Source organism: Rattus norvegicus, chromosome 10, assembly GCF_036323735.1.
Source record: "Rattus norvegicus strain BN/NHsdMcwi chromosome 10, GRCr8, whole genome shotgun sequence".
NCBI classification, from domain to species: Eukaryota; Metazoa; Chordata; class Mammalia; order Rodentia; family Muridae; genus Rattus; species Rattus norvegicus.
In genome coordinates this window covers 6,503,118-6,523,073 of record NC_086028.1, presented here as the reverse complement: position 1 = coordinate 6,523,073, position 19,956 = coordinate 6,503,118, and the positions used below count along the sequence as shown (strand labels likewise).

Genomic DNA, 19,956 nt, shown 5'->3' with positions numbered 1-19,956 from the left:
TTTCTGACCTTGCTAGCCCTTCATTTCCTGGGCTTTCTGGTAAGTCATTTTAGTATGAAGAAGAGGTTCTAGGATCCTCCGCACCACCTCACCCTCTACCCATCACTCTGTGCTTCCTTTGCGCATGCCTCACATGGGCTGAGGGTCTGGACAACCCAGGCCAGGACTCATGAAACCTCATCTACAAAAGGCTAAAGAATAAAGCTGTGGGGCCTGGAGTTCCCACTGAAGCTGCCCATTCGTGTTCTTGTAGTGTAAGGAATGCTGTAGCTAATACCTAACACACAGATGAGCTTGCCATCCAATAGATCTCCTTCCTTCTTTATAAAGGGACAGGACTTGGTCATGGACACTTCTTGACCTCATCAGAGCCCAGAGTAAGCCTACATCCGAGCATTATGTTCCCAATTTCCACTTGCACAGACCAAAGTTTCTTGGCCCCTCTCCTCTAGGCTCCTAAGGGATTGTATGGGTCCTGTGACCCAGAATCCAGCCTTGAACTTGTGAACAGAGAAGGACACACAAGTTATGTAGCTGCCAGTTAGGTTGGAACTCTCAGATCCCTGTCCAAAATTAGAGAATTTGGAAAATAAGTCTTGGTTGATACAATATACGAGGCACATGCATATGTGCCTGCACACATACAGGAATTATGAAGGAAACATTTGTGCGTCTTTATTCTTAGAGACTGCAGGAATGAATTCAGCAGAGAACACAGTGGGAGTTCGACCCAGTTTAGCAGAAAGTCTGTCTGAACTGAAACTGCAGATAGCACTCCCAGTTCTTGTTCTCATGATGCCACTGCCCGTGTACGGAACCATACGTCAGAGGGGCAAAATCAGAAATGGGAGGTGGGGTACGGCAGCTCAATATCATGGGCCTTCCATGGGACAGGGACTGGGATTTGTGGGAGATTTGCACGGAAGCCATGAAGGGTGATGAATAGGGTGAAAGAGGAAGAAGGGGCAAGAGAAGGTAGCCCCTGCGTGTTCTTGAAGGATCAGTGTGGGCCTGCCTATTGCCCTATTAGTGACACCTTGCCTGAGAAGAACCGGATGGGCCCTCTGTCCACCTGCCTCTTCTATCTGTTCACACTGCACAGGAAGGGGCTGGGGACCAGCACACTGCTTTCTACTGCTGGTTTTATGATTCTAACTGGGTTGCTGTCGGTGACAAACTGCAATGCCAAACGTGTTCCTTACCCCTTGCCCAAGTCACAGACATCGACTCTTCCTCCAAAGCAACAAGGTAAGGGGTTACTACATGGCTTCTTTTCCCTGCGTTTTGTTTGGCCTGCAAGGCACAGAATTCTCCTTTTAGTCTAAAATCTGCCACTCCATCATGCAATGTCCCATGAAGTCACACCTTGCCTTTCTTGGCTTTAGGCCCCAGGTATGATAACAGTTGACAACCCACTTTGGTTCTAAAAGCCAGGGAATGCTTTGCCTTACTAATTCTGTGCATCAAGAGAACTGCATTGAAAAGATGAAATAAACCAGGGATATTTGACATTACTGTTCACAGACTAAACAGAGGAAGAATTTTCCTCTCTTACAGTGAATGAAGGGGTTCCGGAAGACTGTACCATTGGACTATGGTCTATGACTACCTACGCATACCTCTCCCCTTACAGGTACTGTTATGGTCTGAATAGCAGAGGTTCATAAGCTCAGATGCTTGAAACTCGGTCCCTGTCTATTGGCCTCATGGTGGGCAGTCGTAGATCCTTTAGAAGGTGAGGCCTCAGTGAAGGAAGTAGGCTAGTTTAACATTTAACAAGTTTAAAACAGTTCTGATTTAAAGGTAAGAAAGCTGGGACTCAGACTGGCTCCCAGTTGCATGGCTCAGAGAGTTTCAAGCTCGGCACCTGCCTTCAGTTTTCCTGCTTCCCAGGAGACTCAGAGGAGAAAGAACAAACGGGCACACATCCTCCCTCCATGGCGCCGCCTACCACCAGGCTTCCCTACCACGAGCCGAAATAAGTCTTTCTTCTATGACCTAGTTTGTTGTCAGATATTGGCCATAAGAACTATGAATAATACGGGCATCTAATTTCTTTCCTTAATAAAAGAACATTGATCAGAGAAGATATCTGCTATACACACAGCCGACATACTGCCAACTCACTAAATGGAGTCAAGTCAAGCGCCTGATGGCCAAAGGTCATCTGTGAGTTTAGGTGCAAGAAGGGAAGCATAAAACCCCTGGGAATAAATGTTGTCCACCCTCAAGGTACCCAGAATCAGATATGTTCAGAGGATCAGAGAAGGCAAAGAGGCCCTGGATAAGAACACATCAACTATACACCAGACATCCAGCTAGTTTTCCATGAATGTGTGAGTGTGAACATGTGTACTTGCATGTGGGTGTGTGTGCATGTACTGGTGTCCATATTTATGTGCGTGTGTGCGAGTGTGTGCGAGTGTGTGTGTGTGTGTGTGTGTGTGTGTGTATGCACGTGCATACATGTCACAAGAGTCACTGATCCCCCTATATCTAGCCTCCAGCCCAGCACTTGGGTTACAAGTTTAAGTGTGACCTCATCAAGCCATTCGTGTGGGTGCTGCGTTACAGCCCAGGACCTCATGTGCACAGTGGGTGTTCTTACCACTCCCTCACCTCTCCAGCTCCTACTTCATAAAGTGTAGGCATTTGTTGCTACAAATGTCCCCTCTAGACTGCTTTGGCTGTCTCCATGCATTCTGATGAATGGTTTTTATTTGTCTTAAATAAAAGGGTCTCAACAACTGTCCTTTTAAACATGATTGTTGACTCATTGATTGAATTGGTTTATACTTGTTTTAACCTTTAACTTTTAAACATCTTTGACTTGAAGATGAGAAAAATTGGAAATAAAAATGATAATTTGCTCAGGTTCCAGGGCTGGTAATTATGGAGCCTTTATCTCCTCTCTTTTTGTAAACAAAGTACTGCCAAGTCCCAGGGGATGGTGCAAGCTTAGAGCTCAGCCAGAGGCAAGGTACCTGCCTTTAAGGGAGTCTGTAGGGAGTAGAAGACTGAAGGATGGGCTGCATCAAATCTAGAAACAGGGTCAGAAGAGTGTAAAGGGAACTCAGCCCACTGAGGCAGCATCAAAGAGTCTGTGCTTGCCTAAAATTCTAAATGACAACATTTCAGCTTATGTCAAGAGTGAGGGGGTGTGGAGGGTATTCAGAGACTGCCTTAGCTCATATGCCCATGCCCTTCTCAGCCAGCTAAAGTCATGGCCTGCAAAGCCCTTGTGTGTATTCCTCAGAGTGGAGGCATGAGTGGTCATTAGCAGTCACAATGCAGGGTGACCAACTCCACCCGAGGAAATTAAGCTTGGAAGTTGTTTGGAGGCAGTGTGGAGGGTATCAGCAGCTCATCTGGTGGCCCACAGCAATTTATGAAAATCCTAATTGGCTACAAAAAGAACATCTCCAGTTACAGGAACACTGCACTCCAGCTGGCAGCAGGGAGTCCCTTGCTGTCCTGTCCTTCAAAGGAAGAAACAAGAAGAGGGCTGTCTGCCCTGAACAACTCACAAACAGGAAGTGGTCCTTCCAGGCCACTCCCCTCTATGCTCACCTCCCCTCAAGATTTGTGAGCATCCACATGCTGGGTTAGTGTTCCCCAAAACTCAATGGCTGGATTGCAGTAGAGTTTTTTTTACCAACACAGAATATAGCTGTGCTCCCCTCAATTCATGTGCAGTATGGATGAACATTAACAATGACCACAAAGATGCCAAACAAAAGTCTGGGAGTTCAGAGCACCCACCCAGCTGGAAATTGAGCTTCCATCCCGTGCATGAGCAGCATTAGCCACCGAGCAGTCTCTCCAGTTTGGGCAGGAGGTTTTAAAGGAAATAGATCATGATGGGACAAATAAACATGGCTGAGTTTTTACATCTATAAAAATCTTCACAAGGTGTTGGCCAGGGCATCACTGGTTGGGAAATGATTAAAAAGACTGAATCTCAGGCCTTCTCAAATGAAATCTTTGCTTTAAAAGAGACTTCAGAATGATCCATTTTCAATGAAGTCTGAGCCTCATTTTCTTACACTACAAGGGCATAGGCAAGACCTCTACATATGACGTACTTGGCATGACATGGATCATCCACTAGACCCGAGTTACTAGGGGCTCAAATAACAGCGCTCTTCTATGTTCTGAGTACCATTTGCTTTTAAATACCATATATTCTCGCTCCCCTAATGCCCTTTTTCTCCTTGGTTGTGCTGAGAAGGGAAGCCAGGGTCTTGTGCATCACAGTCAATGTTTTCCTACTGGGCTGCACCCTAAGCCCTGCCTTCTGACTCAGCCTCAGACTTACCGTCTTCTTCCTCAGCATCCTCAGCGCTGTGGGTCTGACCTCTCAAGATCATTTTCTACTGGCCTTGGTGTATGACCTCTAGAATATTCCTTTGTCCCTCCAAACCCCAGAATCAGGATGAAAATCACAAAGCTCATGAGTTATCTAAGCACTAAGAGGTGCCTGTTCATCTCCACTTTGAAGCTAGAAACACCACTCTCCATGGGCCTTGGATGTCATGCGTCCTCAGTGAACCTTAGTGCTCAATTATGTCATCTTTCAGGAATGCGCCATGTGCCACAGAAACTTACTGGATGCTGTGTCGGTACTGAGGCTCTGCGAACTCTGGTTTCTTCTACTCTTTTCTAAGTTCTCACTGCTTCATATTCCTTTATGAATTATTCTCCCCACACATTCTCATTGAAATCTAGTGTTTCATAGGTATTGGATGAATCTTTCATGCACCCACTATATCTAATAAGAGTGCATGTGTATAATCTACACATTTTATAAGACATTCATAGGTGGATTATTATAGATATGTTTCCAATTTAAATTTACATATTTTACATTTATACATAGTTGGGCACCTGTGAGTATCTTGAAGAAAATAAGACAATTACACCCATGTCTTGGATCAACAGGGGTGTTCTCGCATAAGCGTCCAGTATCGGTACTGACAGGACCAAGAGCACTTGTGAGCTTTCTGACTTAGGAACTAAAGACCCTGGGGTGCACCCTGCTGTCCCAAAGGGGACATAGAGAGATAAGAGAAGGAAAGAAAGGTCTTACTGGGGTTTTGTGCATCTCTAGACATAGAGATGTCCATTTTCCTAGGGAGGTGACTAGTAGATTTTACATCATCCTCTTATAACCAAACACTTCATTCAGAGGTTATATTTACACAGCCCGTTAGGAAATTTTTTTACACTTTTGACACTCATTAGACTCATAATCGTCCACTGGAGCTACTCTATAACAAGAGATAAACACTCCATTCTAAAGGATGAATAATAATTAGGTACTGCTTGGCACTGTGCTCTTTGCGGGTCTAATTTTAGAGCATAATTAATCCTGCTGAAACTGCATAAGATAAGTGAAATATTTATGCAGCTGTGCTAATTCATGTATTTACTCCTAGAGAGACATTCAGAATTGGACGCGGCTTTCCGGGAAGATTATCTTAAGATGCCCCCTGGAGCAACGTCATTTTCTCTCCCATGTCATTGCTTCCAGATGGCCTCTGAGGATGAACCGAAGGGACGCATTTCCAGACTCCAGCAGTGTGCAATGATCCAGGACAAAAAGTATCTATAAGAACCCAATGCTCTATACGTAAGAACCTTGAAATGCTGCAGATTATGGTTTCCATTTAGCATTACAAGGTTGTCCCTGGGACAAAACAACTGTTATGGCTAATGTGTCTCTGACTTAGCTACATGAATATCATACATGGATGATGGGAGTAGAGGAGGGAAAGGGGGGATGCTGAGAAGGAGAAAGATGGTGATGATGGTGATGGAGATGGTCCCATGATGCTGGTACTTCTGACTCTTATTCTGGGAGTAGTGGTGATGGTGATGACAGTGGGAATGATGATGGAGGTGATGGTGATGGTAATTATTTGGCTATTGATGTTGTTGATGGTAGTACTGGTGGTGGTGGTGATAATGAGAATGAAAGCTTTGGTGATCGTGAGAGTGGTGCTGATGCAATTAGAAGTATGACAGTGATGGTGATGGTGATGATGGTGATGGGTGATAATAATGATGATGCTGTTGATGGTGCTTTGTTGGTAGTGGTGATGGGAACCCTGGTGGTTGGTGATGCTGACGGTGCTTTTGTTGAAGGTGGTGATGATGTCAGTGCTAAAGAATACTCAGTGACATTTATGACTGTGATGATTATTATGAAGATGGTACTGACAGTTATTATAATGCTGATAGAGGGGAGAGAGGAGGCACCTTACATTTTGGAACCATCTTTATGCTTCAGGCTCTATGCTAAGTTCTTTGCATGGATCCTTCTGTTTCATCCCCCATTCTTACCATGCAAATATACCTGCGCCTATACACAAGCTGGTAATGAAGACCGAGAGAGGTGGTGTCACAGAAGTTCCTTATAAGAATAGCACACACAGAGTTAGCTCAGATGCACACCAATTCACTTCTTCCTGGGGTGCCAATTAAAATCAAGTGTCCAATCAATCAATATTGCCAGACATCTTAGAAAAATAAGAAGAATGGGAGTTTTGCCTAACTGAATCCATTCTAGATAAAATTCCCTGCAGTAGAGATCCCATCAGCTACTGGCAAGGGTGCCACAAGCCCCCAAATGTGGGTTTCCATTGTCGTAGAATAGGAATAAGGGGTGAATCTGAGAATCAACTAAAGACATGCGTAGTCACTGGGAATGCTGATTGACATGTCCTGTCTGCTGAAGATGTCAGCAGCTTCATAACAAATGCTACAAGAGAGCCAACGGTGAGCGGGGCTAGAGCTAAAGCTTGCTTACTTGACAGATACCTACCACATTTAAACACTTCCTGTCAAGTGAAATAGACCCTGACACCATGCACTCATTCATATGTGTATGCTCAAACCATCATCCACCAACTGCTCACTGTGCCTGTGGTTCTCTGGGGTTTGTCCTGGAAGCAAAGACCCATTTGCTGACTGGGTCACCCTGTGAAGAGAGGTGAAAAACTGTCACCAAATCCCAGTGCTCATTTCCCTCATCCTTCTCCTCCCCTAAAAGAATATATGCTCAATATGTTGGGTTTGAGGTTTGCTGTCTGACTTGTTTTGGAGAGGAGAATATCAGAAGAAAGCCGTGGAACCAAGCAGAAGCTTCCCATGTCCATGTACAGCCAAGGGCTTCATTTGTGTATCTGAAAAGACCTTCTTCCAGGTGAATAGCAATAGACTGCATAAGACCCACAGCCAGTGCACATGGCAGAGGTCCTACACTGGACTCATTGACCTGTGGCAGGAGTCATCTCCATCAAACTCATCCAGGCCTGTGCCTAGGCTTGTCCACTCCATTTGTACTCCTGTCAGAAGAGCAGAGGCACATTGCTGTATGCCTGTGGGATTTCCCAGCACCAGCTGACCAACATAGCCACAAATCACAGCTACCCAACACCGAGCATGACCGGTGACCCGAGGAAGAAACAAATGACCTATAGGGAATCCTGAGCTTTATTTGAGAGATAAATATAGAACCCACTTAGAACATTTGATGGCACTGGAAAAATTAAGGATTTAATTCTATGAGCAAGAAAGAAGGAAAGCTACAAAGGAATTGTAAACTCCATTCAAATCCACACTGACCTGCTATAGCCTTTGCTCATTTCAATATTGGATTTGGCTACAGTGGTTGCTGTATTTTACCCTTTCAGCTGTACATAGCATAGTTCAGTCTGCGTGTTTCTGATGATAGCCTCATCCATTTTGAGTGGGGCTTTTGTCCTATGCCCTCCCTTTTGTATGCCATGCTGAGCAATTCCTAATGCTAGTCTGGTCTCTATGCTGACGTTCTACCTGTCTTTATGTTAGTTCCCGCTCCCATAGAAACTATTGCTCTCAGGGCAGGACTTTAAAAGGCATCTCGTCACGCTAAGAGATGTAATGAGATTATCAGCTACTGTGACTTAGATGTGAAATGTGTAAAATGCACACAATAGCTTCATGTGTTTCAACCCTGGGTTCCCATCTGGTAGCACTGTTTGGGAAGGTGGTGGATCTTTTAGGAGGTGGAAGGTCGCTGCATGAAATGGGTCAGTGGGACAAGTCTGGAGGTTTCCTAGCCAAGCCCAACTTGTGATTTACTCGCTGCTTCCTATGTGAGGCTGCAATGTGACTGGCTGGCCTCACAGACCTAGCATGAAGGGCCTTAAGCTTCTTATAGTCTGGTGTTTACATCTCAGCAGTGAGAAAAGTCACTAAGACACCGGTCACCAGGTGGAAAAGGGCAGAGAGGAAGGAGGAAAGACAGTACAATCTCAGGTAGCCTGTTTGGCAGTGTGGATCACAACTGCCCCAGTTGGTTCCATTTGGTTGTAAATACTGTGAGAGGAGGAACTGTAGTTACTTTGCATGCTGGGCAGCAGAGGAGGGGAATGTGTGTGTGTGGAAACCATGAATTCTTCCTTTCCTAGAGACTTCCTCTTATCTCCACAAGATATTGAGGATATTTCAGGCTCTGTGTTAGGGGAGCCTGATATTAGATGAGCCTGATTTGCCCTCACTGCCGATAGGTCCAAAAAAGTCTTCCTTTAGTCCAAAACCCTTGAGGAATGCTTCTATAATTTGGGGAGCACACATCGGGACCTAGATTCTGTGCTGGTTCATTCTAACAGTTAACTTGACACAATCTAGAATCACCAATAAAGTGGGTTTCAACTGAAGAATTGTCTTGATCACGTTGTCCTGTGGGCACGCCTATGTAGGGTTATTGTGACTGTTAGTTAAGGCAGGAAGGTTCACCCATAATGTGAGAAGTACTGTCTCATGAGTAGAGCCCTGAGCTGTGTAAAGGGGAGACTCCTTGCTGGACCATAAGCAACCAGCAAACCAGGACGGGCGCTGCGCTCTTTGCTCCCGTATGATGGAGCCAGCTCCTTTAGCTAATGTTTGGTCTCCCAGTGATGAACCGTAATGTGGAGTCGTAAGCCAAAGACGCCTTTTCCTCCTTTATTTTGGTCATGATGTTTTATCACAGAAACAGAAATGAAGCCAGAATATTATGGCTTTGATCTTAAATGCCCCAAACCCAAAAATCTTACACTGAAAGCTTGGATCCCGATGCAATTGTGTTCTGAGATAAGGATTCTGGGAGGTATTTGGGTCCTGAGAGCTGTGATCCTAACAACAATTATCAACTCTTTTACAGATTCATAAGTCAGTGGGCTACTAGAAGATGATGGAAATTTTAAGATGTTAGATCTGCTGGAAGAAGTGGGTCACTGGGGACACAGCCTTGAAGGCTGCGCATTGTCCTAACCCCACTGTCACATCTTGGCCATGACAGACTCAGCAGCTTCCCTCCACCAAAAGCTTTCCTCACCAGGCACTGCTCCACCACAGGCCTGAAAGCAACGGAATTACAGAGGGAAACCACAAGACAAAACAACCTTTTTCTCCTTTAAGTTGCTCATCCTGGGTTTCTTTGTCATAGCGATGAAAAGCTGACTCACACAAGAGCTCAGTTATGTAAGGCTACCGGCAAGGGTTCTGAGTGTAGCCTACCTTTGGGGTCACACAATTCTGCATTCTAAAGTACAAGAGGAACAGCCTGGATATTTTAAGGAATCTATCGGCATCCTTCATCCTGAGCCTTACCTTGTCAACTACAAGGTCTTACTTACCATCACCAACAAACTGGAGCAGAGCGAGGTCAATCTGCCTCTTCCAGGGTGAGCCCTTCTGCAGCGCAATTCCATAGCCTGTGGTAGCAAAGATGTACCCGCTCCCAATGGTCACCAGTTTACAGCCTTCATCCCTCCCGGCCTTGTAGTTCAAGACGGCTGCGTCATAGATGAAAGCGTCCAACTTCCTGAAATGACAAGACACCAGGGAGTCATGGGGTGGCCAGGTGCCATTTCAGGGCCCTGCTCTCCCGGCCAGTTCCAGCACCCCACAGAGTGGAGATGGTGACTCATGGTTGCTCTAGCCCCTTGTCATAAAAGGATCTATTTTTAATGAGGAGATAAAAGCCAGAACCTTTCCTTTCCAACTTACAAGAGGCAGCTAAATTAAGACACGAAGACTCCATATACCCAAGTGAGTAAACAGGCAGGTTTTTTGTTTGCTAAGTGTTTGTCCTTAACACCTCCCAGCAGTGGGGATGTGCTGGCCTGTTTAAAAGGCTTGCCTCAGAACACCACGAGCCACTAAAGGACAGTAGAAGGAGGCAGTTGCATGCAAGCAGTAAAGAGGAATGAATCAGGGATAATGTCTTTTTTGTTTTAAAGACTTACATAAATGCATTTGCTGTTCATGTTACAAAATCATTACATAGTAACATTTTAAAACTCAAATAATATAGAAAGGTATTAAAACATGATTGGAATTCAAATTATGTGATTAAATAAGTGTCATAAATTCTATAGCCCACAATCTGTAACTATGATGTGACCTCTATGAGCATATTGATGGATAGTCTTCTGAGGCTTGTATGCACACACACACACACACACACACACACACACACAAAGAGAGAGAGAGAGAGAGAGAGAGAGAGAGAGAGAGAAGACACCACTCACCTATATGAACAGTTGAATTAGTAGCTAAGAGCTTGTGAACAATGAGACCCCCAAGGGAAACCTTTCTTTCCCACTCTCAGAGTTAGCAAAGCACTGATGGCAGACTCTGAACCTCCTTAATCCTAGGGCAGCAAATTTCTGTTGTTTCTGTGAGTAAGATCAGGCTGCTTCATTAGGGTCTCCTCAAGAAACCACAGAGTTCCCTCAGAATCAGACACTAGCGCACGAGCGAGCTCGTGAAACATCTTCATAAGGTGTGGTTGCTCATCCGCTGTACAGTACCCGCCTTTATTTCATCCCACAAATGGATCATACCCAATCACTTCACCGATTGCTTTCTTTTCTCATTTCGCCCATACCAATCAAATCTTCATATCAATAAAAAAAGTGATTTCTCCTTTTCTGATAAGTTGACTTTTACTTCAATATTGCATCTATGCTTTGAGGTGCTCTGAGATTTTTTTTGACCTATGGTCACATCTTTGGGATTAATCACTTCAGCAGTCCTGTGTGACACCCCACAGCCACCGTTTCCCAATGGCAAGTATCATGGCACCTTGTGAATGATGTGGCTGAACCCAGTCATTGCCTAGAGCCGTACTAGTGAGTATAAACATAATTTCAAAACTCTGAGGTTATCTAAAGGCCAAAACTGTTACCCCTGAAGGACAGGGATAAACGTGTCCACTCTATAACAGGCATGAAAACTGGACCAGAGATCACTCAGCCTCCTGACGCCATCTTCACTCCATTGCCTTTCTCTAACAAGGAGATATAAAACACTGGTGCAAAGAAAATCAAAGTGGCAGGAGACGAGGTGGGGCCTGTGTTCTGCCAGAAGCAGCTGCTGGAGGACTTCCCGTGGGAGAACAACTCTTCCCTGTGGAGCACCTTGCAAGCTTCATGGGTGTGTTCATCCTTTCCATGCCCCACCCCTGTTTTATTTTGTTTTTGTAACCATTACAGGTGAGGTTAAACTACAGGGCTTAGCTAACATCGAAACTTTTATGCCAAACATTAGATAGTCATCTCCAACCAAGCTCAAAAATGATCAGAGCACCCAAGTAGCAGCAGCAGGAAGCTGGGTGTAGCCAGTGGTAATGGCAAACCAGAGCTGCCTAGAACAGTGGGCATAGCCTTTCTGGAAGGCCATCTACACTGGAACAGTAGGGATAGTGGTGAAAAGCTAGAAAAGATCTCATGAACCCAGCAGTGGTGGCTTCTCATAAAACCCTCCCGTAAGATTGGCCTGTCCACATTCATCATGGAAGGATTGGTAGGGGTGAGATTTATATTCCTCAGCAGTTATAGTCGATGGCAAGTTGTCCTTGGTCAAGTAAATTACCCCACCTCATGCTCATGCAAGCAGCCCCAATCAAATGCAATGGGTCACAGAAAAGGGCATAAACACAGGAGGGGGATTTTCTGGAAAGAAGAGGGCTTCAGTAGGAGAGGGAAGGAGATAAGAGATGATAACGGGGGATACAATTAAACTGAGTATAATGAAAGAGTGAATGAAAATAAAGGAAGAAATAAAAGGTTTAAAGCCATTCCTAGTACAGTGTCAGAGCCCTGGAGTAGTAGATAGGACATATTTGAGTCCTAGGTTGGCTTGGATGAAGACATGGCCTCAGGAAAGCCACTTCTTCCTTTTTGAACAGCAGGCTCCTCGGCTGTGAAGTGAGGGGGCTATGAAGTTCTACTGAGATTCTGAGACATTCTAGGATTCTGTAAGCCAAGAGTCACCTCCTGTGGCTGTCAAAGGGGAATCTGACATGGGGTACTGTTGCTGTGGCACTTCTTCTCTTTGATGAAGGCGAGGTACGTACAATGTCAATACTTCACATACCGCAGTTGCCATGGAGATGCTGTGAACCTTGGTTTTATAAAGCAAACTCTCTCAGTTCCTCCAGAAATAAACATAAGCACACAGATGTACAGACTTCCATGTATGCAGACTAGTCTGGCCTTCAGCCCATCTAGTGCTATCCTGGCATCTGAATTCTTACTGCACCCCAGCCCCCTCTAGCACACTGTTGGGCTGCAAAGTGAAAGGTGAGCCTGACCATCACGTAGTTGTCCAGCAGCAGCTTCAGTTTGTATTGTGAGGGTATCGGACATTGGTATTGCCCAGAGTTCTGCAAGTTGGTACCATATTTCATGACGAATGTTTGGCTGAACAACAGCCAGAAGAACAAAAAGGGAAAAGGCAAGGCATTCCATGGCGGAGACATGCAAAAGCACTCCCGCACTGGCGGCAGTGGCCAGGTGAGCATATCCTCAGAGCTGCAGCTGTAGCGGTTCACAGATGGAACCTGTTCTTCCTGGACCAACCCTCTGTGTTCCTGGGGCCACATCAGATCACAAGTAGCCTTAATGTATGAAACTGAGGCTGCGCGAAGTAGATTTCTCTCTCACACACACACCAGTGATTCCAGAGCACAGGGGTCTAGGTACAAATGGACACAGATACACGCCTGTTCAAAAAAAATATCCATGGCTCAGTGGGGAAGACACTTTCCATACAAACATAAGGACCAAAGTTCAAATCCCCATACCACATTAAAAAACAAAACAAGGGGCTGGGGATTTAGCTCAGCGGTAGAGCGCTTGCCTAGGAAGCGCAAGGCCCTGGGTTCGGTCCCCAGCTCCGAAAAAAAGAACCAAAAAAAAAAAAAACAAAACAAAACAAAACAAAACAGGTATGTCCATGCATGTACATATAACCCAAGCACTGTGGAGGGAAGAGACAGGGGGATCACTGGGGCCTGTTGGCTGCCTGTGTAGTGCAGGCTCAGAGGAACATGCTGTCTCGAGGGAATACAGTAGAAGCAGTAACGCAGGACACATGAATGTCCTTCTCTGACTAGTGCACATCCCTGTACACACACAACACATGCACATACACGTGCAAATACCATGCACATACACTGTAGACAGATACCATACCCATTCTCAAATACAGCAAACAAAAACAAGCCAGGGCCATTGCTTGCACACTGCACTTGGCATGCAGCAATTGCACTGAGACTTGAGACGTCACGGTTACCCAGGAGACACAACGTCACTCCTGTTGTGTTTCCTATTTTGTCTGCAGGCATACAGGCTTCTGGAAACCTAAGGTAGTCTTGGGTGCAATGGTGGTATTCCAGATCCTGCACCCTAGAACTCTCTACAACGGCACTATCTATAGCTTGCCGCAGCACTGCGAATGCTGCTTCTGCAGTCTCCTGTGGGTGGTGGCCTTTGAACCATAGTTAATGCAGACAGCCAAGGAAGTGAATTTATAATTTCATTGAACGGCACCGATAGAGTACTTGTAAAAATGGCTGAATGTGACTGAGAGGTGCAGTGACAGATAACATTCACCAGGTATCCTGTCATAAGCAAGGGGAAGGCTGCGGTCACCAGACTCTGAGTTCTTTTCCTTGCTAACATACCAAAAAGTTTTACTCTTTACCTGTTTCCCATTGAAAACAGTGGTGTTGGTCAAATGGAAAGAAATTAAATTGCTTATGTGCTGGGAAGAGATCTTTGTAAGCTAGAGGCTTTGGACTCTGCAGCTGTGTTTCCGAGGCTCAGGTTTTGTTTTCTTATGGGTCGGGTTGGTCTTTTTCTCTCTGCAATGAGGAGCTGACAGAATCTGCCCTCAGAGGGCTGTTGGGAACTAAGTAATGTTATATAAGCGAGGCGCGTGCAATGACTGTCTTACAGCAAATGCTTAAAATGCATAAACGCGTTCAGTTGAGTTCAGTTTATGGCCAAAGGCCCCAAAACTTTTATGCACCCTCTGTAAGAAGTCCAGTTCTAAATACTTTGCCTGCACTGCCTTCTATTTTCCCCACATTATTTCTCTGCCTGTGTTTAAACAGATATTTTTCGAAGGGCTGCAGCAGCCAGGATCTAGGTGTGCTAGGACGAGCCCACTCACTCTCTGTGTGTGCTGCTGATTGTCTGCCTGGGGAAGCTGAGGCAGTGAGCATGAACTTGATTGGAAGCCATTCTCCTGATTCTCAGTGTGCAAAGCGGAAATGAGAAAGAGGCCACAGAGGTCTAGGACTTAAAGACTAGAAAGGTGTGCTTCTGTTGTCCTATTCAGGAGATTTAGATGAAGAGCTAACACTGTAAACAGAGCCAGATACAAAAGGAAAAGCAAGAACAGGGCAGAGGGTAAGGGTTTAAAGATGTCTGGCGAGTGATGTTACTTCTGTCTTCCTCAGCAGACACCTAGCATGAAGGTCTGAGGTTAACTGCATTGGACACTCTTCCTGGAGTTAATATACACTTTTATCTGTTTGGTAGGTGGTTGCTGAGGGGCACAGGCTTTCGCTGGAAACCAAGGTTGATCACCAAAAGGAGTCTGATTTGGCCAGAAGTATTTGAGGGCTCTGAACTCTGACTGTTGGAGACAAGATTGATGGTACTGAAGGGAGACTGGCCATGCTGAGCTCTGAGCAGCACAGAGCAAAGGCCGGGGTGGGGGTGGGAGTGGGGGTGGCTTCATCCTTCAGATCCAAGCATCCATGTGAAAGGACAGGACTCACAGGTGAGGGAGCCTGGTTACTGATGCTTTCCATCTACAAGATGAAATCAGCCTTTCACCTTCCCAACTAAATGCTTCTTCCACTAGGCAGAAGGAGGCTCAGAGGCCAGAGTCTGCCTTTGGTGGGGACAGAATCCTTTCTGGCACTCTGAGGCCAATATCACCTGTTTTGGAAGCTCTGTCCCTTTTGTGGCAGATGAATTGACACTCTTGCTTCTCAGTGAGGAGGCTAGAACCCCACACAACACACACACACACACACACACACACACACACACTCCACCACCATCACCACCACCACCACCACCAGCAGCAGCAGCAGCATAGAATCTGGGTAGATGCTCTCTCCTTGAGAAACCGATTAGAAATGACGGTAATCCAGAAGAAGAGGGGGAAATCAGAACGGCAAATATGCAAGGCAGCCCAAGGAAGGAGGGTCTCATTAGAGTCTCGAGTGACTTGAACCTGTTAATTTCCTGCTGGGACTTTGACAGCCTTGAAAGCCTTCACAGGCATGTAGATCTGACCTCATCACTTCTGGGGCTCCAGCTTGCTTACATCTATACAGTGCCCTTGAAAGGCTGCTACTGGCCCCAAAGCATTTGTTAGATAATCCGATTCCCTCTGTTCCACTAAAGACTGTACCCCATCATTGATGAGGCATGAGTCCTTTCCAGGAATGGGACTTCTGTTGCCAGGCAGCCTGATATTTCCTAATCAAAAGCTTCCGGTTTTAGCTCATCGTCTTATGCATGTTTTCAGATGCTCTCTGGGGGGGTCTCAGCACATTTAAAGGCTAATTATATAGTTAAAGTTAATTATTCATTCATTAACATTCAAAAAGCCTTTAACAAGACAGTGGCTTGTTCTGATGAATTAATAAAATGTGTGTGTGTGTGTGTGTGTGTGTGTGTGTGTGTGTGTGTTTGGAGGACTAGTCTCAAGTGTTATGAAAACAGAAATGTCTCTTTGATGATAACTGAATGCACTATTTTAAGTAATATCAAAGCTTTGCTAGGAGAAAGAAGAGTCCAGGCTGAGGAGAGCTCAGTGGGCAAAACACTTGCTATGCAAACTTGAGGGCCCGAGTTCAAACTCTCAGGAATGATGTGAAATCTGGACATAGTGCTCATGCCTGCAATTCCAGTTTTCCTACAACAAGATGGTGGGCAGAAATAGGAACTCTCTAGATGTTCCTGGGTCAGATCGCCTGATGTATGTGGTGGTGCTCACCGCGCAGACACACACGCACACACAACTGTGGGATAGCACACACCATCACATCATCTTCACCAGCTCTGGAGATGAGACCTCATCAGTGAACCTCTCTGACTTTGAGCTTTCCCTTACATAAGATGGGCAAGGGCTCCTTCCCCTGCAGGGCCAGATGTTGGATGGGTAAAATGGAAATGAAGGTGTTTTGCAATTGTAGATCCCGATGACACTTAGGGCATTCAAAAGGTGAATATTGTATAAGGAAAGAGGAGAAGGGTGTGTGGAGGAGAGCAAGCATCACATATAGGCCTGTTGGCCGAGAAGGTGAGGCCTGGAGACTTTGGGGCATGTTTACTGGGAATGAAGCAGTCGACCTATATCCAACCTCAACCAGGGGTCTATAGCTGACTTCAAGAAAGTAGTTTAGTCTAATATTTTCCAAACATTTTTCTTACATTTATTTATCTATCTACCTAGTAATTAATCAACTGATTAATTAATTGATTAATTGTGTGTATGTGCACCTGTTCATGTGTGTGTGTGTGCATGCGCATGCACGCGTGTAATGGGACCCATGTGAAGATAATTGTAAACTTTCTATGAGTGGGTTCTCTCCTTTCAACATGGGTTCTGGGGATGAAACCCAGGCAGGTGTCATTACTCACTAAGCCATCTTGTAGACTCTATGCTCACACTTACAGCAAAAGCGTCTATTTACTTTAGTGGAGGGTGTGCTTGTGTGCACACATGTGTATGTGGGTGCCTGTTGAAGACAGAATCGAGCTTTGGATCCAGAATTGGAGCCATAGGCAGCCACTTAGCATGGGTATTAGGAACGGATCTCCTGTCCTCTAGAAGAGCATCAAGCATCCATCACCATGTTATCTCTCTAGCCCCAGGCTCACAGTTTTTACTCCAAGTTTGTGAATGCAAACATTAAAATCAGAATTGCACTGGCATTGATTAATTTTATAGTAAATTCCATTAAGCTGATTTAACTCCTAGATCAATATCTTCATAGTTAAATTGCCCAACTCCCTTTTGTATTTCGGAAACTGATTCCACTGGAGTAAATTCTCTGTAAATTTCATGAAGATATGATTCATTGATCAACATTTGGAGCACAACAAATCCAACTAATTTATGACTCCTGCCACTTGGGATTTTTCCTGTAGTTATTATTTCCACCAAGTCCAGTGCTCCAGAGTCGAAATTGTGCAGAAATACAAAATCAGCCAAGAGGATTCCAGTCAACTATGGACTTTTAATCAATAACGAATTTCATCCTGTGTGCTTTTAGCTGTTGTCAGTTTAATTCATATTATTTCTACCAAGAACATGCCCTGTGAATTGGAAACAAAAAGACTCATGGCTAATGCTTACTTTCACTGTGAAGATCGAGCACATTTGTAAGGCCAGAAAAAAAAAAAAAAGGAGAGAAGTGGGAAGGATTTGAGAGAGGAGGAAGTGAAGGAACAGATGCTAAGAGAAATAGGAAAACAGACAGACAAAGACAGAGAAAATCAGAAAAGGAGGTAGAAAGAAAAATGCAAACACACAAAGGGATAAAGTGGACTGGAGATAGGAAGTAAGTCTCTGAGAGATGACAGAGAAGAAGGAATGGGAAAGGAAGGAGAGGAGGAAATAGTGGGAACAAGGTCACAAGATGGCTGCACTCCTGGTCCCAGCCTCAGACACAGGAAAAGACTGACAAGATAGATCTCTCTGCCTTCATGCACACAAATTGATTGCATCCAAAGAGTGGTGATACCACAGGATAGTGTTTGGATTTTTCAAAGAACGGAACTGAAGTCTAGAATTCTCCATCTGATAAGTTGTACAGAATAAATGCATGTTTCCAGATCCATCCACTGCAGACCACGGCAAGTGCCTGCATTGAGCCACTGGTGGGCTTCTCACATGAAGGACCTTGAGGATTCTGGGTTGGAGGAATGGGATTAGTCCCAAGCTTTAGGAAACCGCGCAGGTTTGCGAGTCTCACAAAGCCTTGGTTTCCCCATTTGACCAGAAGGAATTCATGATCCTCTTGTGTATTTATAGCAGGCTGAGGTGACAGTTATAGAGCTTCCTCTGGAGATGACACACTACTCAAACACCACTCTTTCTCCTCACCAGAGCTCACGTTCTGGTGTAGGAGAAGGACTAGAACCTTTGGAAGGTCAGTCATAGGGAGTTCCTTGTTATCAATTTCAATGCTTGGAATTAGAGCTCAGAGTTCTGAACCTAAGAAACATTTTCCTTGTTAAGACTTTTCTGGAATGTTACTTCCTGCTGGATGTCACGTTTCTTGCCTGAATATCCCAATAATTTCCGCTCACATTCCTATGAAAGGAATAAGCTAAAGAGCACTTTTGTTTAAGAGAAAAAACTTTTCAGATGTATTTATTTTATGTGTATGATTGTTCTCGGATGCATGTATATATGTGTACTGTGTACATGCTTGGTGTCAGTGGAGGTCAGAACAGGGCATTACTCTCCTGGAACTGGAGATACGGATGGTTGTGAGCCATCATGTGGGTGCCAACAACTGAACCCAGGTCCTTTCCAAGAGTAGCAACTGCTTTTAATTGCTGGGCCTTCTCCCTAACCTGTCCTAAACAGATGTATTTGTTTTTATTTGAGTTCCTGACTATGTGTCTGTGCACCATGTGAGTGACAAGTGGCTGCAGAGGCTAAGAAAGGGCATCAGATGCTGTGGAACTGGAGTTACAGGTGGTTGGGAGCCATGATGTCGATGCTGGAACTAGGTCCTCTGCAAGTGCAAGCCATGCTCTTCACGGCTAAGCCACCTTTCCAGCCCCAATCAGCACTTTACGAGTGGGAGAGGTGAGTTAACTTGCCAAGACCTCCCAGCTAAGTTTTAGCAGAGAGAACATTTAAGTGTGGCAAACTAAGTCCTGGGTACCCTGTCACATTGTAGAAGTGATGGGATATGAAGACTTTGTTAGATCCCAGGACTAGGAATCTGTACATCCAGAAAATGTAAACGAAAGAAAGAACATAAATTAGTCACATTCTAGAATGTACAGGATTTGGTGCCAATAGCTCTCCTAAATCAAAGTATCTAATTTTCCATGGGAGCATAAGTCAAAAAACTCACAGATATGGGGAATGGGCTCAGAGTTGTTATTCAATTTGCCAAAAGGCACATAACAAATATGTTAACTAGAGGCAGAGTGTAAAACTGAGTCTATCTCATTCCTGAGTCCACCATCTACCCAGAAGCCACTCAGAAAGGAGGAGAATTAAAAAAAATCAGTCAGTTGACCACAGAAGATTAAAGTTTCAAGAACGTATGAATATATTTGACTGAGGAATTCTATTCGCCCTTCATCCCAAAAGGATGACTTGCAGAGGGCCATAGGATTTATTAAGATGTTTAAGACAGACCTCTAACTAATAGTCCTTGGCTAACTGGAAAATCTCCAGCAGCAGGAAATGCTTGCGTAAACTACAATGCACGAACATGGAGGTTTTTCCAACTGTGCAAGAGGATGAAGGTAAAACCACCTATATCCGAAAGCTTATCAGACAGTAATTTAAAGCCTTGACCTCGTGCTTATAGTTAGAAAGCATCTGAGAAGTAAAATGTTTATTTATAGGTGCACACATAAA

The 19,956-nt window shown here is 44.8% G+C and overlaps 1 protein-coding gene across 1 annotated transcript in view; it reads right to left on the bottom strand.

The window, feature by feature from the left end:
- Positions 1-19,956, bottom strand: part of Grin2a (glutamate ionotropic receptor NMDA type subunit 2A) — a 423,546-nt gene that overhangs the window by 36,930 nt on the left and 366,660 nt on the right. Inside the window, exon 12 of the mRNA NM_012573.4 lies at positions 9,666-9,853. Within this exon, the coding sequence (NP_036705.3) occupies positions 9,666-9,853 (188 nt within the window). The remainder of the gene's footprint in view (positions 1-9,665; positions 9,854-19,956) is intronic.